At 42.7% G+C, this 23709-nt stretch overlaps 1 protein-coding gene across 1 annotated transcript in view; it reads left to right on the forward strand.

Annotated features, from left to right (window-relative positions):
* The window catches only part of EPHA4 (EPH receptor A4), a 103880-nt gene extending 84890 nt beyond the window's left edge, over nucleotides 1-18990 (forward strand). The window contains 10 exon segments of the mRNA XM_039556855.1: nucleotides 223-285; nucleotides 288-335; nucleotides 516-701; nucleotides 4569-4630; nucleotides 5153-5362; nucleotides 7868-8017; nucleotides 10427-10620; nucleotides 13043-13198; nucleotides 13475-14344; nucleotides 16578-18990. Of these exon segments, the coding sequence (XP_039412789.1) occupies nucleotides 223-285; nucleotides 288-335; nucleotides 516-701; nucleotides 4569-4630; nucleotides 5153-5362; nucleotides 7868-8017; nucleotides 10427-10620; nucleotides 13043-13198; nucleotides 13475-13589 (1184 nt within the window). The 3' untranslated portion in view covers nucleotides 13590-14344; nucleotides 16578-18990.
* The last annotated feature ends 4719 nt before the right edge of the window (nucleotides 18991-23709 follow it).

Raw genomic sequence — 23709 nt, forward strand, 5'->3', positions numbered from 1 at the left:
GCATCGATATTGGGAAATATTAAATGTTTGCACTTCAGAATATTGCACTGGGGGGAAAAATGCTTAAGTCCTCCCTTCCTTCATCAGTCATTCCTGGCTTACAGTACATTTTTATTGTACAGTCTCTTTGCTGTTGTATATCATTAAGGCTTCAGTCTCATATGTTCTGTGTTCAGCAGCGTGTAGATCAGTGACTTCAAATAAAACATTTCTGCCTTGCAGGTGTTAGAACATATGTGGATCCTTTTACATATGAGGATCCAAACCAAGCTGTGAGGGAATTTGCCAAGAAATTGATGCCTCCTGCATAAAGATTGAAAAAGTTATTGGTGTGGGTAAGTGCCAGAACTTTTGCATTTTTTTCTGTAAATATACTTTTAAATTTGCTTTAAGGGAATGTATGATCCTATGGTTTTTGTATTACAGTTCTCCCAAATGTACTGACATAACAGTTTGACAACACAAGTGCATGCTTCAGGTTCATGACCATGGATTCTTGTGCCTTTTTCTTTAAGGGGAGTTTGGTGAAGTATGCAGTGGACGTCTCAAAGTGCCAGGAAAAAGAGAGATCTGTGTTGCTATCAAGACTCTAAAAGCTGGTTACACTGATAAACAAAGGAGAGACTTCCTGAGTGAGGCCAGTATCATGGGACAATTTGACCACCCCAATATCATCCACTTGGAAGGTGTAGTTACTAAATGTAAGTAGGTCGTTTTCGTGATAAGTCCAATTTGAAAGTCACTGAGAAATTAAGTCTGTGTGGTGTGCACTGGCGGTTTTTTTCTTCTTACCCTCTTTCCTGTAAAATGACAGATGGAACAGATCCACTGATAGCTAATAGGAGGAAATCAGTGCAGGGCAAGTCATTAATCTTGTTGTCAGCTATAAATGGGTTTACGGTTTCAACTGATACTCTATCTGTAGGCAGCTTGTACAAGATTTTGTAGAGGGAATTAATACTGCAGGGGTTGACTTTTTTTTTTTATCCCTTCTTGCTATGCCAAGCAGGCATCTTTCACATCTTTGCTAGACTGAGATGATTGTTAACAGGATAGGCAAAAGCAGATGGTGAGCGAAGAATTCAAAATGATGGGGGAAAAATACCAAAACAAAACTACACAGTCATATGTTTAAAGTACAAAGCACAGATGTAAGGAGCAAACCTTTGAAATGAAGCAGGCTGTTTTAGTGTGAAACTTGCTTATTTGTTTTCTCTGATTTACAGGTGTGCTAATTTCACTCTGCAGAATTTACCTGGATGATCTTTTTGTTTGCTTGGTTTGGGGTTTTTTAAGTCTGTCAGTGTTCCTTGTGCCTTAGAAAGAGAGTGACAGTGCTTGCTGGGTGCTGTCTGTAGGCTGGAGCTGAAAATGTATCTGTGAGACAGCCATGCTTGGGTCTGACCTGATAAGGTGCCTCTGCCACGGTGTAGGTATTGTCCCTGCTCCGACTGCCCTGGGTAGCATGGTGGCAAAGCCTGGCACTGATTGCTAATCCTAAAAGACCCTTTGGATGTCAGGGCTCATGCTCAGGGTAGCATAGAAAACAGGCTGTGATCTTGTGAGCTGCTGTCAAAGAGTGGAGTTTGTAAAGCTCACCTTCTGCAACATGGGGAACATGAATGCAAGGTATTAATAGTGGGAACAATTAAAATTCGAGATGGATGAAAAGTTAAAAAGTAAAATATTACTAGAAGAACAATACCTCTCATAGAGGGTTATCAAAACTATCAGTTCCACTGTAAAACTCTGTCCCTCTTGAATGTCAGTGAGAGCTGATATTTACTCTGCCACTTTTGTTTCTGGAAATCTTACCCCTGCTCATTTGTGTTGCTGTCTCCTCGTCTGCCTTCTCTGAACATTTGAAAATGGCTCATACAGTGTGTGGCAGTTTGCTTTTAACAGCAAAGAGCAGTTTGGACTAATTTTGGCCATCATTTACTGAGATCCTCCCTCAAAACTAAAATTAAAATACAGTACTCTGTTTAAATTTGGAAGGTCTGAGCGTCTCTCTCTGTGATTGTCATAACAAAGGGGAAGAGGGTTGTGATCAGGCCACGGTGTTTGCCCCAGACAGCGATTCTTTTAGCACCTCGGTAAAAGAAAGGCAACAGGGGAATCTTTGTGTTGAAATCCTGCTGAGGCTGGAAGCCCCTGCACTGCTACAGCTCCAGCACTTACAAATGACCGTATGTATTTGCATAATGCAGTTGTCAGTGAATTAAAAGGATTGGGAATTTTCACCGAGGAGGTGGCATCCTGACCCGGGAGTGCTCCATTCCTGGCTCCCAGTAAGTGATGCTCCAGCAGCAACCCGGCTCCGTTACCTCCAAGCTGGGCTCCTGGGGAGGCAGGGCTACTTAAGAACACATTTATCTCCATTTCTCCATACGTTTTCTGAATGCTGTGATAAATGAATGCATTTAATAAACTGAAAATTAAAATGTGAGATAAATAGTGGTATAGATGGGGGTTGAGAGAGGCAGCAAAAAACCATGAATAAATTATTGGCTGCTAGTCAAGTACTTTTAATAATTGACTCACTGATGGTAGCTTCTCCTTCCTCTCCCTATCCCCCCTCCCCTGCTAAAGAAGTGCCTGAGTAATGAAATTAGATGTTAATGCACTGAAAGAGTCTCCCTTTTTTCCCTTCTACGTTGACATAGTATCTTTTGATTGAGGAAGGTTAATTAATACTCATTTAGCTGTATTTGTTCAGTGGAAGGGTTGCTGTCACGGTTGCAAAGAATAAATGAAACAGTGCCATATGCAGATTTGGTTGAAGTTTTTCCTCTTTCTACCAAAGAATGCTTGCAAAGGTGAATTAGAGGGAGGATGATGTTTTATCACACCCTTGTACTTAAGGATGTGCTCAGCCAAGGTCACTCAGCCCTTCATCCAGAGCAGTTTGCTTTATGCAATACAATTGCTTCTCTGCAGCATTCAATAATGGCATTTCACAGGCATGCCAGCTTGCATAGGACCAAACCAGTAAGAATTTGGATATCAGCAGGAAAGGGAAGTAAAACCAGGAGTAGTAAAAGGCCTCTAAAGGATAGGTTGGGACCGGAAAGGTGAAATAAGTAATGATGAGTGAAATAAGTGATGTACTGCATATACATGTTGGCCTAAGTGAAATGTGGTAAAAGGTTCTTACAGTCAGCCCTTATAGCTGACTTAAACCTTATGGTTTTCTAATTAAAAAAAGGTTACTTCAGAACCAGAAATCCCTTACAAATGAAGAGAAAAGCATCTTGGTGAAAGATGCACTGAGGTAGAAATTATTAGGGGAACTTCAAATGCTGCAGCATTTCACGGTAGGGTAATTTTTAGAGATGGTCATTCTGGAGCAGATACTTGCTGGTGACAGAAGCAAGGAAAAATTAAGTAGTTCTGGTACCTCTCATGCCAAGATGCAGTTGAGCTGTCTAGATGACCTGGCCTTTGAAGCCTTCTTTCCCTATAATGTGCCTGTATTCAGACCTGCTCCTGGAAGTAAAAGCTGAGTTTCTCTGGGACACCATCTTTTATTTAGGAAGAAAACTTTATAGTTCCTGTAGGTAAAGCTTAAGAGAGAGGAAGGTTTGCCATACCAGTCAGCACTGATTGTCAGGTGCTCATCTTAACAGTGCTCATCTTGGGACTGGGCTTTTGCCATTCAACCTTTGATAAAGTTACTTCTGTACTTCTGCCATTGGTCACTTTTGATATTTTATCAGACCTATTTCTACAAATACCTGTGTGCAAGTATGTAGGATTTAACTCTGTGAAATAATTGGAGTATGTACCTAAATGTTTATAAAACTCTTAAGGACAACATCAAGCATTATTTGTGTATTTGCTGTTGTTTTAGGCAGGAGAGTGCCTAGAAAGCATCCCCCTGTCAGCAAAATTGCATTTCTCCTTCAATTGCCAGCATGGGGAGCTGGGTGCTGCTGAGCACTGTGCCCCTAACATGTGACACAGGGCACTGAGTCATTTTGCCCCTGGTTGACTTCAGGAGGCAAATGGCTTTGGCTCATTTATAAATAATGAGAGACACGGAATACAAATTGGGGACAGAGAAGGTTGAGAGGAACAGCCTGTATTTTTCGTTCTTGAATCCAGTTGTCTTGGAATACCTTGTAGCTCCTGACAGCTTCTAACTCGCCTAAAGCATTGATCTTTCAAAAAAGACAGGGAGACCAAAGCATTCACAAATTCCATTTTTCTACTCTGTAAGCAATTTAATTACATTAAAGATGTTTGTCAGGTTTGGACAGATCTTTGTTTCTTAGTTCTCAGTTACCAATTCATATATTCCTTAGAGAACAGGAGCCACTTTAGTTAAAGACCTTGTCAATGAATCAACCAAAGGGTTAACCTTCCAGATGGGCCCTTTAAATATTTCTGTCCTATAATATTTCATCTCTTGCTCCCCACAGCTGAGGCATAAGCTTGTTGCTTTTCAAATTAAATTAGGTTGTGTAAGCCAGGTGTCTTGGCAGTAAAATCATGTGCAAGCCATTTTTATCCCATTAACATTGGTGTTCATCAAGGAATTGTGTTTTTCTTTCTGCGCACTCTAGGTAAACCGGTAATGATCATAACTGAGTACATGGAGAATGGCTCCTTGGATGCCTTCCTCAGGGTAGGTGATTTCTTTGAAAGCTAAGGAGATTTTAGACTGGGAAACATTTTCTGGTTTTCTTTTTTTTTTTTTTCCTCCAGAAAGATACTGAAACTTGTGCAGTTTCAAAGAAATTACGTTTATACTTGGGAAATTCTGTTTTCTGGTGTTGCTTCTATCAAAAACCAGAAAAAATATTAAGTGGAAGAATATAGAATAAATTAATTTTAAAAATAGCAGGATCTTAAATAATCCATGTTTAATGTGAGCAGTTCTGACTTGCTCCATTTTTGAAAGCATTGCAGTGCTGTAGGCTCATCATTGCAAACGGGCTACTGCATCACTGAAAGCTGTGACAGAACCTCTGGGTTTTTGCTTTACTGGTGAATTATAGACACTGGTCAGGAGAGTGAGGAAGTAACATTGCACTTTATTTGAGAGAAGATGGGAATCCGCAGCTCAGCTCTTTGCCAATTTCAGCAGTGGCAATAATGTAGCTTTTAGCTTAATGCTCTGTGCTTTTGCTCCTTTCCCCATATGCAGAAGAACGATGGCAGATTCACAGTCATCCAGTTGGTGGGGATGCTCCGTGGCATTGGCTCAGGGATGAAGTACCTGTCTGACATGAGCTACGTGCACCGGGATCTTGCTGCTCGCAACATTCTGGTCAACAGCAACCTGGTCTGTAAAGTGTCTGATTTTGGCATGTCCCGTGTCCTGGAGGACGACCCTGAGGCAGCTTACACCACACGGGTAAGGGGGGAGGGAGAATGGCCATGTTGTCGTGCCTGCATGTTGGTTTTGTCTGACTGTGTGGGAGGTGACAGTGGTTTGTTTTAAAATAGTCTCAGTCACAAGTGAAAACCTAAATCTCAACCTAAAAGTAAACATTGGCCCAGGCTGCACAGCTCCTATAAATTGATGTGCTGTTACTGCTACAACAGTGGCCACAGCAGTATTTCTTCTCTGAGGATGTGACCCATGTATTCCTCTTGTTCCTTCATCGTGGTACGGCACGTGACAGGAATTGAATGCCAGAAATTGGAGCCTGGACTTCTGCTCCTTCTGGTATCTACAAACATGGTTTCCAAGTGACTGGTCCTACTCACCTTTGATACAACAAGTGTGGACACACCACAAAAAAATAAACCAGATAAATCCACTTTTGCCCATCACAAAGCCAGTCATAAATTTGACCTAGATAATTTGGACTGGTAAACGTGTTAGGCCTACATTCCCATTTGTTTGTTTCCCATTTTATCTGTATTTCAGCATCCCACTGTTAAGTAATTTTGCTAAAGCCATTTTAATATGCTGTACATGGAACAGGGCTAATGCAAGTACTTCTGGCCACAAAACAACATCCCAGCCATTACCAGCCTTTTTACCACTACCTCTGATATCAATGTGCACGTAAAGAAAAAAAAGTCATTTTATAAAGTCTCCTTTTTTAATTGCTTATTTTCTTCGTTTTTAAATATCTGCCGTTCTCCATCTGTTCTCCCTAGTGCTGAGTTTGTTTGCAGCACTCAGATCTTGCCGTTTAATCCCAGCACTCATCCTTTAATGGATTCACAGCTCATTACAGGGAAGGATAGACTTATGTAGTATTAAATGCTGGCCAGCCATGGTATCCCTCACTTGTAGGGGTGGCAAGTGGAAGAAGCAGAAGCAAAGGTCTGAAAAGCTGTATTCAGGGAAATCAGAGTTTAGACAAGCACACAAGGGCAAGACAGAAATGACTGAAAAGCTTCTCTTTGAATTTAGCAAGTGGAGATATGGTATTGTTGGCTCTCAGGAGTAAACTAAAGAGAGTCAATGACATTTGCTTTATAGTCATTGTCTTCATTTGGTATCAGTAATGAAGGATCAGAAAAATTTGGATTAACTCCACTGTGCTCAAGCAGCTAAATATAAAGAGCTTATTGACAATTTTTAGAATGACAACCATGTATAAACAATGTCAGTGCATCTGTGTCTGAAAGGAAGAATAAAGCTTTTGCATAACCAGAGAGGATGCAACAGAATGCAGTTTTTAAAGCAACATTTTTTTAAGAGAATGATGTGTTCTGCTCCTGTTAGTAACTCATTAAAGTGAGAGCATCCTATAGTCACCAAGGCACATATTGCCACAACCTGATTCACAAAGGGCCTGATGCAAAGGCTGAAGCAGCCAGGAGAAGGACCCCTTTTGATTTCCCCTGGCTTTGGAACCAGTCCATATTAAACATTTGAGAGATACAGTAGAACAATATACTATTAAGTATGCACCCACTGCTCTCAGTTATGGATAAAAGCTATCTAGGAGATGGCTGGGAACAGAACTACCAAAATAAACTTAATCAAAAAAGCATAAAAGCAAATGAAAAAAAAAACCAAAAACCTTTGTTCAGCTTAAATCATTCCCCAGATGGAATTGCAGGAAACCAAAAGCTCAATTAAAAACACCTTGCATATTAGCATAAACAAAAGGAGAAATCTCTGGCCTGGGATCACTCAGCTAAGGCAAAATCAGATAAACAGGATGGAGTGAGTTCCTTTTTAAACAGTGTAGGACCTCAGTGGCCCAAATCAGATGCCCAAGCGTTTTTATTTGTTTAAAAAGAAGTATTGTAAGAAGAGGCAGCTTTCTCCAACAGGTATCAAAAGCAGCCTTGTATCCTGGTCTGCTGTTGAACTCCTCCCCCAGGGTCCGGGAGAGCCCACAGGCTTGCTTGCCCTCTTACATCTCTGGTGGGAGTTGGGATATTGCCCATGGGAAACACCACTGTATTCATAAATCTTCCCAATTTATCCTCTCTTTATTTTACCTTTTTGAAAAGCAAAACCTTTATAATCCCATTTTTCTGAAACAGGCGAAACAGGTCAGACAGGCAAGCAAGGAAATAGTAATTAATAGCATGTACTTATTTGTTTTGTCAACTAAATCTCTAATATATACTTTGTAAAACCCCTGGCTTGTTCTCAGGCTTCAGCGTAGCCCTAAGCAGAGATCTCTTGGAGGGCTGATAAAAATACATTTAACAATTTACTGGTTGGCCTCCTCGTGACTAAAGAAAACAGATGGGCAGCATTGCCTCCTGGTTGGATCTGACAGCTTTATGGCAAGCAGGAGAGAAAGTGGATGCCTTTTTAAGAAGGGTTCTGGAGTTGTACACAATAAAACCATTTTGTATTTTGAATGTGTAGAGCGGTGTCAGCCATGCACATTGCTGGGTCAGTGACTCACCAGCCTATGATTCCTTTTCTTGGTGGCAGGGTGGCAAGATCCCCATCAGGTGGACTGCTCCAGAGGCCATTGCCTACCGCAAATTCACCTCAGCCAGTGATGTGTGGAGCTATGGCATCGTCATGTGGGAAGTGATGTCCTATGGGGAGAGACCATACTGGGACATGTCCAATCAAGATGTGAGTCTCCTCCTGAGCTTCTCTGCATTTTCTCTCCCTTACCCCCACCATGCCTTTATCTTTGTCCTTAGATGTCTGCTGATGTGTTTCTGTGGCAATTGCTATATGGCTATAAGACATTTATTCCAGGCTTTTAAAAGGATATCATGGGTGGTAGACTCCTGTTTTCTCAGGGAACCTCTCTGGAGCTGAAGTTCCTTGAGTACTTCAAGGTTTGTCTGTGGTCATGGACTAGAGTATTCTCAAGTTAGGGTCTATACCTTGTGCATGGGGTTTATTTGGTTTGGTATTTTAAATTAAAAAAAAAAGCAAATAAAGAAAAAGGGAGGAAAGGGAAACTAATGTATTTAAACTCTCAGGTTGTAATACTGTCAAGAGAAGGAAGATTTGAATGTTCATATTAAAACTTGAATTTACTGAATGTTTTTAAGAGAAAAACACTTGAATTTAATTGGGCTTCCTATTGGTAGTTAGTTCTTGAAGCTCCACTATGCTTGTAACTCTTCCAGGTGATTTTGTTTTGTGTAGGATATCTAAATTGACACATAAGAAGTCCAACTCTGATTATGAGTCAGGGCATCCTTGTGACAATGGCATAGCTGCCCCCTGAGGGCATTAAAAAACAGCTTTTGTAAATGACCATTCTTAAATTATGCATGTCCTGTTTAACCGTACCATCTGGACTACTTCAGTGTGTTCCAAGAGGGACTGTGCACAATGGCTGCTGTTCCAGAAGAGTATTTAATAATAATGCTAATAAGAGCTTTTGCTAATAGAATTTTTATTAAATGAAAAAAAAATCCCAGTGAAAATGAGGCCTAGATTATCCGTAATTCTTCTCCCAGGGGATTTACAAGCAAATAAAGGAAGAAGAAAATGGTAATCTGAATATATGGCCATGGGAGTGGTTAAGGCATTTTACAAGTCATCTGCTTTCTTCTGTGGAGCTGAACATTTTCAAAGAGTGTCTAGATGCGGATGGCATTTAATCTAAATGGGGGATATAATTTTAATTTCCTTCTGATGTGAAACGTCTCTTCTGGCACCCAATCTTGCCTTCCTTTTGCTAACAGGAAGTCATCAAGACTTAGCAAGAAAATAAAACACCAGATGTGTCTCAGTCGTATCAGGCATGTCTGCACAGCACAGTGGAGCTCACTGCAACAAACAGAGCTGTTTTTATTAGAGCTGTTTATGTTAGGCTGGTGTTCACTGCGACTGTGCACTGCTAGACCATGTTGAAAAGCTGGCTGGAACAAGATAGGGAAAGCCAGTATTACTGTCTCTGCACACTCTTTACAGTACATGGCATAGACATGCCTTTTTTCTCCTTAATAATGGCAAGAGCAGTGCTGCTCACAGCAAAGCAGAAGTGGATTTCAGATTATACTCAGTGTCTGTTGGATCAAGAGAAATCGAAAGGATCTTCATACGTGGAGTAGTGAGAGCCACTTTGTTTGTGGTCACTGAATAGCTTCTAATAATGCAAGCATATCCCTCACCTTGTCCTCCCAGTGGATTTTAGCCACTAATTGGACAAGTCCAGAAGGAGGGAATTTAGTGCAACTCAAGTCTCTGAGCACTCCTGGTCTCTAGTCTCATGGTGAGTCCTGCCAGCAGTGTTATATCGATTAATTCAGATCTGAAGGCTCCTGGGTCATGTCCCTGTCATGTCAGAATTGAGTTCTGGTCATGTCCTGTCCTCTTGAGAGAGTTAAGAAGCCGTTAGAGTCTCTGGAGTGCTTTTTGGAGGGTTTGAAGTGACTTCAGTCCAAGTTTCTCTGGGTTCTGTTAAATATGAAATACATACTTAAGATGTCTTGGACTTCTGTAAAGCTGCGCAGAAGGGTTCCTATCTCTGCGTTTCTTGGCTCAGAGCTTACAGCAGTGAGAAAACAGATTCCCTGCAAGGCCTCTGTTACTGACAGAGATGAGCTAGGCCAGGAGGACAGGGGGAGGGGTGATCTTCTGTACCTTAAAAACGATGGGGGAAATACAGTCTCAACATACTGCACCCAAAACTGACTGATAGTAAAGACTTGTAGAGCTGTTGCTTCTCTAGCCCTCTGTCCAATGAGGATAGTTGCTTATTTCTAACCAGGGCTCTTCTGTCATCCCTGTATCCCATGTGAGGCTTAAATAATCCCATGTGCTTTTTGGTGACACATTGCCCTGCCGTATCTGATGTCTGCTCTGGGTGCTGTACCATTTTAGTTTTGAGTTGCAGAGGAGGAATGACAGTTCTGAGACCACCAGCTGCCTGAGTCTGAGTGCAATTTTCAGTGTTGTGTCACCTAACTGTAGGTTTGTCACCATAGTCTGGATGGCCCTAGAATAAACGGTGCTCAGCTGGTAGATGTGAGCAGTGTCTGATGTTCTCTAATGTGTTCCTAATTGTGCCATTTGTAGGTGATTAAAGCCATTGAGGAAGGGTACCGGCTGCCCCCGCCGATGGACTGCCCCATCGCTCTGCACCAGCTGATGCTGGACTGCTGGCAGAAGGAGCGCAGCGACCGGCCCAAATTTGGACAGATCGTCAACATGCTGGACAAGCTCATCCGCAACCCCAACAGCCTCAAGAGGACAGGCAGCGAGAGCTCCAGGTCAGCTGTGCTCTGTCACGGTGACGTACGAGGGAGCGCAGGGGAGGTGACAGGCCGAGTGCAGGTGGCACACAGCTCTGCACAGCAGCCACTGCTCTGCGTGGGCGAGCGTGGAGCTCTGCTGGCTCCGTGTGGCCCCCAGGGCAGCCAGGCTCACCAGCCCTGCCAGGAGGAAAGGGGAATGAGCAGAGCTGCTGCTGGATCACACCAACGCTGAGCAAGTTTCCAGCACAGTATTAAGCACGTCCTGACACAGGCAGGCTCTGTTGGAAAGCAAAGTTTGCTGCTTCTTTCTCCTTCTCCTCCCTGGTGAAAGGGCTTGAACGAGTAGGGTCACCTCAATCAGTGCAGCTAACAGCAGTGATGTGGTTTTCTGCAGGAAAAGCACATCATCAAGTTTTATAAACCCTAGATTTGTGTAGGATTTGCAAATGAGCATTACAGCATTACAGCCAACGCCTCGCAGGCATTGGGAAGGTGTGGATTAATTTTTATGTGAATTTGAATTTAATTTTGTGGAAAGCCAGTTTCATGTCTCCACCAATCCCATATTACATTTGTTTTGTTTGCTAAGCATGGTGTACCTGGTACGTGCAAGAGAAGTACAGCAGGAAGGAAACTCCCAGAGTTGTAGGGTAAAACCAAAATATCTTTGTTGGGACAGATCAGCAGTTTGTTTAAGCCGGTGAAACACTGCTGAAGTAATGGGAGCTTTACTAATCTACACCAGCTTTGGTCTGGTTTTCTCAAATGTCTTTGCTTTGTCAGTAGATTTGCTTGCAGCAAATATGGAAAAAAAGCTTGAAAGAAACGAGAAAGATAATAGGAAAATGTTTTTTAGTAGGAGGGAAGGTACAAAAATATATGTACTAGACAGTGCAAAATTAAGTTTCTTGAATCAGTGAGGGAGTGACAGAGATTCTGTCTCAGCCTCCAACAGAACAACATCCTTTTTTAAACTTGTATGTCCCTCTGTGTGTCTTGCTTACAATATATGTCACCAGAAGAGGGATCATTAACCCTGTGAGACCACGATCACCACGTCTTCCAGATTGCCCTAATTGCACTGGAAGCCTGGCAAAAATGTATTCTCCCTTGAGGCTTAAATAATTTACATGGTGAAAATCACAATATGATCTGCTGTGATAATTTGATTGAAGAATCACAGTATGAACACCTCCATTTTGCTTTCTTTTCAATTTACAGGTGCTCTTTAAAAATATATAGATTTTACAATAGTTAATAATCTGTTCAAGGTCATTCTGTGTGTGTGTGTGTAAGTTAACAGCCTATTCAAGGTCATTTCACGTTCATGGCTCTTTATAAATATTTTTCTTGTCTTCAGAATAGGAATTTCAAATATGCATATAATATTATTAATATACTACTTTATACATGAAGTGTTGGAAGCATAATTATATATAAATAGGCTGCCATCATTGGTCTTGTGTTAGATAGTGCAGTACAAGAGTTGAAGCAAGTATTACTAGCGTGTACTCAATGCCTCGGGCAAGACCTAACCATGCTATTGCACACCTAGTCTTTGATGATGTGCATTTTCAAATAAATTGCTAAATGATAATTGTTTTGATTAGATAGATAGCAGTAATTTATAGTGCTTAATGAAGCTGTGACTTATGAGATACATGAAATAATAAAAATGCAATATTAATAAGAGAAGAAAATGTAAAAATAATTATTGACAAAACTGTGCAAGGGAAAATGAGAAACACATTCCACAGTGCAAACAAAAGATCAAAGCTCGTGTGATTCCCGCCACTCCTGGCACACGCTCCGGTTAGGAATGGATTGATTAAAGAGAGGATTAACTCCCTGCGGTCCTGAGTTTGATTGAATGCACTGAGCAGACCTGGCTAGAAACAGGAGTTATCTGAACCCGCCCTGAGTTTTACCCTCCAAACCAGTCTGGCAGGGTGTGAGCTCCCAGTTCTTTGCACATACTTCAGTAGTGTTTCTATAGCTGCTGAGCTGAGGTCTGACACATGCAGGCTTGGCAAGGTCTGGCATTGCTGCCCATGAGATACAGACCCAGCAGGCTGAACGCCTTCCAGCATTGCCGTCCTCTTTATTTTGGGGAGTAAAAGCATTTTCTATGAACTTGGTTGTATCTGAGGTGGAAATTGTAAGCTGCATTGTGCTTCAAATTAGATCTCAAACCAAAAATAGAAACCTCAGGTCAAATTCACTCTTAGCAAAAATTGGCCTATTACTTTGCATCTTGCTCAGTTTCTTGCATTGCTCTGAGTTGATGTGCAGTGCCACCAGTTTCATTGGGCACAGCCTCTTGCACTTGCTTTCCCTCATCCTTGAGGGTAATAATTGTTGTAGAGACCGAACTTTGGTTTGTGGTTTGTGATCCAGCTGACACCATTTCTCTGTCCTTTCACTGTTTGGCATCCAGACCTAGCACAGCCCTGCTGGATCCCAGCTCCCCTGAGTTCTCGGCGGTTGTTTCTGTCAGTGACTGGCTCCAAGCCATGAAAATGGAGCGATACAAGGATAACTTCACAGCTGCTGGCTATACCACCCTAGAGGCTGTGGTGCATATGAACCAGGAGTAAGTACTCAGCGATATAACAAAAAAACTGGTAAATCTGGATTTAATCAGCCTCTTTTGCTTTGTGCTGCATATCATTACACTCATTAAAGGAATGGAATGCCTTTCATTTGGATGGAGGATAACTTTAAAATGCCTCCACTTACTTAATTAAACATTTCTGTACATCTGCCTTCCTTTTGCTAATGCTGCTTGTGGTTGACTCTTAATATTTTTCTCTGCACCAGCATCTGATTCGTGGTTCTCAGCCCCTTATTCTTCTCTTGCTTTCCACAGGGACCTGGCCAGGATTGGGATCACAGCCCTGGCACACCAGAACAAGATCCTGAGCAGTGTCCAAGCGATGCGCACCCAAATGCAACAGATGCATGGCAGGATGGTTCCTGTCTGAGCCAGCACTGAATAAACTCAAAACTCTTGAAATTAGTTTACCTCATCCATGCACTTTAATTGAAGAACTGCACTTTTTTTACTTCGTCTCCTCGCCCGTCGAAATAAAGATCTGCAGCATTGCTTGATGTACAGATTGCGGAACCCGAGTGTGTGTGTTGGGAGGGGGACCTCCAGAAATGACAAGTCGTCATTTGAAACCAGACCTGGAACAAATTGTTTCTTGGAACATACTTCTCTTGATCAATGATATGTAAAATATGTGTATCTATATATATATAAAGTCACATTCAAGTTTTGATGCTGTGTTTGCTGCCAGATACTGTGCTTAAAAAACAACAGCATTACTTTCCTTCTCCCTGTGACCCGTAGGATTACAACCATAGTGTTTTATTTGTGGGTGAAGCCACCATTGTGCATCTTTCACTGGAATGAAGAACCCACCCTAGGATATTTTTTGCAGACTTGATGCATCACTAACACCGTGCAGACACCTCACTGAGAATATCGTGTGGCTCATCAGTGCCTGCCACTTAGTGATCTACCTGTTTATGGGCTTGAGACATGAAGTGACCCACCTTGTGGATTACTGGGCAAAACTGGACTTTTGGGGAGGTTCTTGGCTGTTGTGCTGAAGCCTACCGTTGAAAGACTTTTGTGACCATCTTGCCAGTAGTGAGCTGTGACAATCGTGGCTGTGGAGCTTTCAGACTTCTTTTCTCGTTCAAGAAACTTACTCCCTTTGCCTCATGGAAGGTCAGTGGAAGTACAGTGTCCAACGTGTTCATGGTGCTTTATTTTGTAAACTGTGCTAGGATCTCATCACTGTTGGGGGAAAATAAAAAATGCTGTGGTTTGTATTGCTTGGAGTTCGTAACTGGTTTGTAAGAATCTGTGCTGGTTTCCCAGACTAATTGCTGAACCTTTCCCATTGTTTGCTCTATTTGATGGCGGTGACAATTGCACTATCTCAAATTGCTCTCAAGCAATTGCATGTTAGGGTGTGCAGACAAGGTGTTAGGAGTGTGTCGGGGCTCAGCTCTGAGCTGAGAGCTTGACCCCACTTCATACTGAGGGCAATAGGGATGCCCTTACGCTTTGGCTGCATATGGATCCCATAGAAAGCAAGAATAACCTTGTAAAGTATAGATACTCATAAAGGCAGCAAGAAGAACCAAGGACTTTACTGGCATGCTCATGAACAGCAGTAAAAACATTATTTGGGTTTTAGAAAGGTGTTTCAGTTGTGGTGTCAGTGGTTTTATGGGAAGGGAAGCAGAAGGAAATGGGACTGCGCATGCAGCCTTGCTGGTTTTGTGCAGTTTGGGTGTCAGGCATGGTGGCAGCTCTGTGCAGTGCAGCAGTGTAACAGTTCAGGCACCGTGATCCAGTTGGATCAGCTGTGGGAACCAAAATCCACTTTGGAAACCAGCCCCATAGGATGGGTATCGGGGACTATCAGGGCAGCTGTGGGTGTGAGTGCCAGGTGCAGACTGTACAGCTGGGGCATGATACCCCTCTGCAGGCATGGCCAACAAGATGGAGTGTGGAAAAGCTGCCCTCTGCCTGCTCTAGGGAATAGATGGAAGTTGAGTGACTGGAAACATCCCCTGGGTTGCTAGGTGGAGGAGACTGCTGTGGGAATGTGGTTGTCCTCAGTAGGTCACACAGGATAAAGCTTTATCCAGTAAAGCTCTGAACACACTGAGGCTTGAATTTATTTATAATAAGGCTTTGATTACTCTTTTTGAACAGAGTATGTAAGTTAGATTCCTTTAAAGTCCTTCTGAGGACCAAAGTGATGAGATGACCTTAATAAAAAGACGGGCGACTTACTCTGTGCTGAGTAGGAGGAGGATTTTCATGACACGTCCTTTAGAACTGACAATGCATTTCAGCTGTGCCAGGCACAATGTCAGAAAGGTGAGATTTATAGTTTAATGGCACTAAGACTGGCTCTTTAGTCTGTAATATTTTGGTCCTACTCCACACCTGACAGCAAATTCAGAAATGATTTAGTGGCTTTATATGTCAGACATTTTTAATAATTGAGTTTATCCTAAATCCAAAACAGTTCACTCAGTGGGACAAATCGCACATACTGTATTGTCACTCACATCACTTTTTATCACTTTTAACAATAACTTGCTGATTTTAACCACTAACTCTCCCTCACTCCCAACTCTCTCAGAGAACAACTTGTTCTGAATATGAGATGCTAAATTTGAATCCTGTCAAGTCATGACAGCTCAGTATAAACTGTTCTGCAGTATTACTTATAAAAGCTTTTCCATTTCAAGAAATTTAAGATTTCTTTAAAAAAATCTACTTAAACCAGCATGTTCTAATGTCACTTTGCCAGGCAACATAAGAAGTAGTTACTCATTTTAAAGACCTGACATTTGTACTTTCAGCAGGAAAAATTCTTCTGCCTCTCAAGTGCAGAGATACTTGAAGTTTCCTTGCTGTAAATCTGTTCTGTTCTGTTGAGATCATCTTTTTATCTAAAACCAAAATACACCCAGTTTTCTGGCCAGTTTGTTAAACTTCTGTCTTGGAGTCTAGTAGTGGTAATTCAAAACAGTGCAATATTTTCCACACAAAATGGAAAACTGTGTCCCTATAGAATGAAAACTGTGAAGGCAGCTCAGATGCTGGGTTTTCAGCACTGCCACTGGTGGTTGTGCTTCCTGTGATAAAATATGGCCAGTGGGGGGCATCCACTGGAGTGTGATTCTAGCTGGAAGAGAGCAGATTGAAGAAACAAAAGGTGGCACATGTAAATATAGATAGAAAGATTGATTGATTGGTTGATTACATATGTATATAAGGTATGCCATGGAAGCAAGACTTGGAAATAGTGTGAGGGAAGGAAGAAAGGGAAGGCAAAGGGTTCCCACCCTTGGAGTGCTGCCATTTGGGCAGGTCTGGGTGTCTATCTTGATGCATGTGGTTTAATACATTTGATTTGGGTTCTCTTTTTGTGCAGGGAAATGGATTTTGCTTTCATGGCCTCGTAGCCCGTCCCGTTGATCACATTGACCACGGAGGAATACAGACTAGACATGAAGCCTTCTGGACCCACAGTTGCGTCTTCCATAGCACTGATTCTGGAGAACATGTGCTGAACAGTCATCAGTCCCTGAAGAGAGTGTGACTTTTACTTTTTTTTCCTGGGCCACCCACTCCGTTGTTTTTCTCCGTTGAGCGATAACTAACTCGTTAAGACTCAGCACCCAGTTGTCACTTGAGGAATGTACTGTGTCAAAACCCTGCAGACTTCTGGATTTTTTTTTTTCCTCCTCTTCTGCTTTCTCTGCCTACCTTTGGTTTTATTTATATATTTTGTTGTTGTCTCTCCTCATTCCCCTGGCTGTCACTGCTGCATCCCAGACGAATGCAGGTGACAGAGCACTATACATCCTACCATGGACGCCAGGCCAGGTGCCACAGCAAAGAACCCAGTTCCTGTGAGCTGCCTTTGTGCATTGCTGAAGTGACATTTTACACTAAAGGTGCCATTGCAGTGATATAAATATATTTTTTTCCTTGAATTGATAATGGATTATTACCTTCTCTGAAAGGTGTGTACGTGTGCTTGTGTGTGTGTGTCGGCGTGCAAGTCACCTCATGTGTAGAACTGCCTGTGAATGTGCCCCAAACACCTGTGGAAGTGCAGGAGTCCCCTGTCCTATGAGACCAGGCCGATAGCTCATGTCTGAAATGGTAGCATGAACACACACATTAAAAAATGTTGAAATTTCTGTAAGTATTTTTTAGTTGCCACACTAACGTTGTTGAGTAGTTCTGCAGCCTGAACAGGGGCAATTTCGAGTTAGTTTTGGGGTTATGGATTGTGGGATCTAAAGGGTGCTAAAGGTTTCTGTTGAGTGTTGTTTATTCGTACTAGTGCCCTGCTCATGACTGAGACCAACCAGTTTTTTAGTGGCAAGGTGATGGAGGCAATGCTTGCATCTCCATCCTGAGTAATCCTGAACTGAATTCTTATGTAGCCTTTTTTATCTGCAAAAATAGGATTTTAAAGACTTGTTGAATGCTGACAAATATATGCAATTCTTCCATTCGCAGAAGCACCTTGCTCTGTGTGCAAGCTGTGGAATATGTCAACGTAATAATCAGAACACTTCCCTGGTTCCCAGCACAGATAAGGAACAAAAATGCAACAAGACCTGTAAAGTTACAGTTAGCAAGAGTTGTGAAGTGTGTCCTGTTTCTTGTGCAGTTGGAGAGCAGGTTAAGTGCAGTAGAAGACGCTCTTTCTTCCATGGCCCAGGGAGCAGTGCTGCAACGTACTGGTACTACCTGGGAGCACTTTCTGCGTTTGGAGAATTCATCATAGTGTAGCATGAGGCAGCTGGAGTGGAGCTGAGTACTGGCACCCAGGGGACGCAGGGCCACGAGTACTTGGCGTGGGGCAGGTGGAGGTGCTCCCTATGTGCTCCCTGGGGCTGTCCCCTGCCATGGGACTCTCTCTGCACATGTGGGGCAGTCTGGATGTGCAGCCTTGCCCGAGCTGTGACGTGGTGTCCCGAAGTTGCTCCTGTTTCCTCTTTTCTCTCCTTGCTGACCCTCCATGGTAATTCTGCCTGATCTGACAGGAGGAGAAGCAGGGCCTGGCAGGGAAGCGAGGAGAGCTGTGCTGAGGCTGGGCATGGCAGGGTACCAGGAGGTGCCAGCTGTGCCTGGCATGGGTGGCCACAGGCTGGGCCGCCACAGGGTGCTCCAGACGGAGCTGGAGCGAGAGGAAGGCGAGTGCCACGGCACTGCTGCCCTCGGGACAGGCCACTGCCGGCCTGTCCACCATGACAAGTGTGTTCAATTGTCCTGCTCACACACCACTGGTTGATGTTTGTCCAGGTTTCTTGCTGTGCTAATTTTGTGATGGATCTTATGTATTAAAAATATATATGTATAAAATGCAAAAAAAGCTGGTAAGTAACCAGTAAACAGGAGTTAAAAAGCAGTATTTTTCTTTTATGTGACATTTTCATAACCAGAAAAAAAAAAATCTGAAATACTAATCAGACAAATAAAAAGAGAGTGCATTTATTTTTTTGTATCACTGCAAGTATGTTGGAATATGCAAGGACTGTGGTTAAAATTAGAATGTATGAGGCATATTATAATTTAGTTCATACTGAAAAAATCTAACAGCATTTCTTGGTTCGTGCATTTGAACGATCTCTGGGTTAGATATATAGATTTTTCTATTTTGTTTTAATTTGTAATTTTTTTCTCCCTCCGTGAATTTTAGGTACACATAACTTATGTCATTTATTTATGGTCTTTTATACCTAGTTTGTAAAATTGTAAAATAGCAAACAATGCAAACATTTGCATTTGAAAATAATAAAGTAGTTGCTGTACAAACCTGAAACTGACTATTTCTAATTATTGCATGTTTTTTTAATTTAGAGTTTACCCACAACAGATACAAATACAGAATTCAGAGCGACAGTCCTGGTGTTTGCCCCAAAGGGATTTACTCTGTTCAGCAGATTTCATAGGAATGCACTCCCAGAGTTCATTTGAGCTGTGTGTCTCCTGCATGCACCTTAAAGCACATTGCTGTCCCTTGCTCCTGTCCTGAACTGTGGTGTATGTGATGTGGGAAGGTGGTGCAGCCAGGCTGACCTTGTTAATAATATCAATGATACTTTCTTGGAGACCAGGTGGTTTCCATGGGCACTATGCCTGAGAAAAATCTACAGGCTCATAATTTTTCATATTCATGACTGGGATCGTCTAGGGATAGTGTCCCTTCCTTGCTCCCCAGCCTGGACCTTGCCTAAGGTCAGATGTCACCATGGCAGAAATCCTACAGTTTTGACAGTGCCCTTTGGGCCAGGGCACCACCTCTCCTGTGGGACCATGACCTTGCTGCTGAGCTACTGCCTGCGCTGCTCTGCTCAGGGGCTACCTTTGCCTGTGTCGGTGGGCTCGTGTTGGAGACTCATGGCCAGAGAGGGAGAAGGGGAGAGGTGTCAGGAGCAGCAGAAAATGGAGAGGCCTGGTTTCCCTGAGGAGGGCTCCAAGCCAGGAACCAAGACCATGGATATTGTGTAAAGGATGTAGCTGTGTGATGGGCACATGGGCGTGGGCTCTATCGTCTGGGTGCCGAGGGTGCAGTGGCCTCAGCCATCACCTCTACAGGGCTGCTGCTTAGTTTGGATACATAGGCTTTTAACTACCCAGGTTACACATGTGCACCATTCACGGGGGGGCAAAGAAACAATAGTGGCTCTTGAAGAATTTTCCTTAAGATTTTGAGCTATGAAGAAGATTTTGAACCAAACTCAAATTGGAAAAGACTCCAGTGATGCCAGCAGAACAGTACTGTGCAGTGCTGGTCCCCAAAAGCCCTGCTACTAGCACTGGGTGGTTGTATTTTAAAAGCAAGTTCACCTTCTGTAGCTGGGTGAGGAAGGCAGCCAGCTGGGTGTTTCTGGGGTGCCTGGATTCAGCCAGTCAGGTATTAAGAGAGAATGTGTCATGGGTGGAAAAACAGATTCTATTTCACATGCACAAGGATGTTTTACAAATTGTTTAGTTTCATTGTGAAATGAAAAAAGAACCTTTACATATTTTTAAAGAAACAACTGTTCAAAATGTCCAGTGAGGGTTAAACACTTGGGCCCTCTCCCTTCTTTTGCTGATTCTCTGCTCTTTATCCCTTTTAGCTCCCAAATCTGAGAAATCCTCTCAAAACTTTTTATTCCAATTGATTCATTTACTTCCAAGTATATGGATTTTACTGAAAGATTTCCTTGCCAAAAAGACATTTTTTCTCTCCCTGCCCCTCATTCTTTCCACATATTTATACAGTAGCATGAGGCAAGCAAATCTATTTACACATAAGGCCCATATATTTTCATTTCATTGATGGTGAGTATCCCTGTCCTTGAGCTGAGTGTGGTGTAGTACAAAAAATGGACGTTGGGGCCACTGTAGACATGTCAAGAAAAACAAAATATTTTTTGACAATTGCAAAGCAAAAAAAAAAGGCATGTTAAGCTCTAAATCAGCAACATGATTAAACCTAGAGCTACATTTGAGGCCTTGACCTCAGTTATTTTACCCTTTCCCTTGCAGGGAAGTACCCTTGGGCCATTGACTGATCCTCTATTGAATGGGTTACAGACCCCTGACATATCTTATTTCTGGCAGTGGCCCTGAACATAATTCTTTGTTTATAGGAGCCTCTGAGAAAGTTACATGAATATGTAGACTTTTAAAAGTAAAATTAAAACCTAAAGCATTGCATTGCAATCAGTTTAGTAAAATGTATTCTCCATGGGTGGATGGAGAGAGTAGCCACAAGAATATGCTGCTTTAACTTACTTTCATACATATACATGTATTTGTATTTATGGGGCAATTATACCCCAGTAATCTACTGTGCATTAGTAGCCTTTAACCCGACCAACAAAACATAATATAAATCCTTGTTTTTATAGTGCTCTTGAACTTACTCACTATTGTCTTCTATAAAATCTTGTAGTTAATTAAATGGGCTGAGGCATTTTGAGACATCCATTTTTTGAAGAGTATTTTTAAAATGAAAAAAACCCCACTGGTCAGCAGAACAAAGCCATCATGAGGAACCCAGCTCCCCTCCCATTTCTGATAAGGTAACCTGCCTCCCCCAGGGTCAGTAAGCATTTATCGGTGCTGGTAGATGCCTACTGCCGACTTTTAGTGATGCTGCTTAGCTGAGGGATGCAGCAGCTCAGATAATGAACTCCCCCTTCCCACTTGGATTTTCAGCCTTGCACTAAGCATCCTGCTGAAGAAATTCCCAAAACTCTGCTCTAATCACCTTGGGGAGCAGTTTTTCAGAAGCCAACCATCACAGCAGGAAGCCATGTGAGCTCAGAGAGGCTGGAGAGCTGTGTGGAGGGACCTGCTGTGCTGCTCTAGTGCCTCTCATGCCTTGGAGCCTGTTGCAATCCCTGCCCTGAGCCAGTCATGGAGAGAGCTGCCCGAGGCAGGTACTGCTTTTGCAGGCCCTTCTTCCTTCCTGCCTCCCGTGCTCTGCAGTCAGTCCTTCCTCACCATAGCAATGTCACTGGGATGGTGGCTTTCACGGAACATAGTGTCCTGCCTCCTCCTCACCAGCCACCGAGGTCTGACCTGGGCCTGAGCGGGGTCTAAGGCATCACAGGGGGTCCTCTAGGGGATGGTCTCTGAGCTCCTACTCACTGGAAGGCTGGGATAAAGTCCTTCACTCAGGAACAGCATCAGTGTTTGGGCTGTTCAGCAGCTGAGCGTGGACAAATCTTACATGCTCTGGAAACGCAAATACCGGCAAGGGAGTGGGCATTGGAGGTGCCAGTTTATAGTGGGTTTAAATCCAAAAGTCCCTTAAGGATTCTGGCCTCAAATTTTCAGACTGCTGTGGAGGTCTGTGCCCTCCCATTGCCGTGTGCCAGTGGGATCACCTGCAAATTCAACGTAAGAGCTCAGCACGGGAGTCCCCAGGGAGTGCCTGGTTCATCTGCTGAGCACATTAACCTGTGTCTGAGACCTTACCCAGCCAGCAGATTCACAATGAGTGACAAGTATAAAAGACCATTTACTTTCACCTTTTCAGAAAATTGTTAAGATTGTTTGAAAAAAATGCTTCTAAAAAAAGCATTTAACCCCTTTCTAAAAAAAGGGGTTAAAATTGAATGTTGAAATTCTTCCACAATTAAAGAGGCTTTTGGGTTGATTTAAGCAGCATAAATGAACGGCCTAGGAAAGGTGACACTGAGAATTAAGGAAATAAGGATAAATGTGTTGATCTGAGCCTGCAGGTGTTATGAACTGATTTCACTGGGAGTGCGCTGACTTGCATCTGCTTAAGGATCTAGACCTTATCTATGTGCTGCATGAAACTTAGGTAATTTTGTTTGTATATTTCACCAGAAAATATATTTTAAAGTGCAGTTTGGCAATGACTCAAGCAGTGATAGCACAGTCAGGTTGGTCTTTTTATCTGTTGAATTTTTTTTTTTGTGGCCATTACTCATACAAATATTTGAAGTACATATTGAACAATACAAAATAATGGTATCCAACAACAGACAGGAGGGTTTCTGTGGAGTCCTGCAACTCCTGGCTTTGTCGGCTTTTGTTTTCAGGTTCATGTTACGATGACAGATGGGTTTTATTTGCCCAAATGGTTTGGATTGCAACATCACACCCTTGGAGACCATTTTTGTCATTTTTGCAGACCCTCTCAGAGTGTTCCACTGTGTCTGCTGAAGAGGCAGGACATCTATGTGCCTGCAGGAGCCCTGGGAATGGCAGAGCCAGGATTCAGGGTCTTAGCAAGCCCAAATAAGCTTTCTGTTGTGTTTTCAGTAGCAGGGCAGTGTTGTTACAAGTTTTGGAGTTTCAGCCACAGTGATGCTGTCCTGCACTGTGCACTTGCAGGGTGGCTCTGGGGGAGGTGGAAAGGAGAGCCTAAGCACTGGCTGCTGCTGAGTATTTGCAGGCAGCAACTTCCCTTTTCCTGTGCCCAGGGACACTGCTTTCTTTAGCATGGATTCAAAAAGTTATATCTGTAAACTTTTCTTCCACAGATGCTGCTTCATGTTTCACCTGCTTTTGTCTTCAGACCAGGCGGCAGCCTGTTAGGAGCTACATTTGACTTAGCCAGGGTTTTGGAAATGATTAGTTTTGGAGCTAGTTTATCACCCTGAACAGGTGGAAGAGATCATCAACAATTTTTAATCAGCTTTGGAAGTGGGCGTAGTTGATCCAAGAACAAAAAAGCGTTCACCAAGTACTAAATCCAATCAACCGTGGGTGACTGATTACTTTAAGCTTTCTTAATTGATTGACTGTGGCATTTCTATGAAGGAGCTGTTCTGAAACCCAAGGAAGTCCACACAAGTGTTTCAACTCTCGGAATAACTTGTAAGTGATGTGTTAAACCTGTATTTGACTTCAACAGTACTGTGTATTATAACCCAAATACACAGATGGGTGTGCAAGAGCTCTGCTGGATTAATGGCTGGGTTTTTCCTCTTGTTTAGTAACAAGTTAAATGGTGGAAGGCATAGGTTTATGGATTCTTTGACAAAAGTTTGGGGAAAAGACGTTCCCAGTTA

The sequence above is a fragment of the Corvus cornix genome, chromosome 9 (assembly GCF_000738735.6).
Source record: "Corvus cornix cornix isolate S_Up_H32 chromosome 9, ASM73873v5, whole genome shotgun sequence".
Lineage (NCBI taxonomy): Eukaryota > Metazoa > Chordata > Aves > Passeriformes > Corvidae > Corvus > Corvus cornix.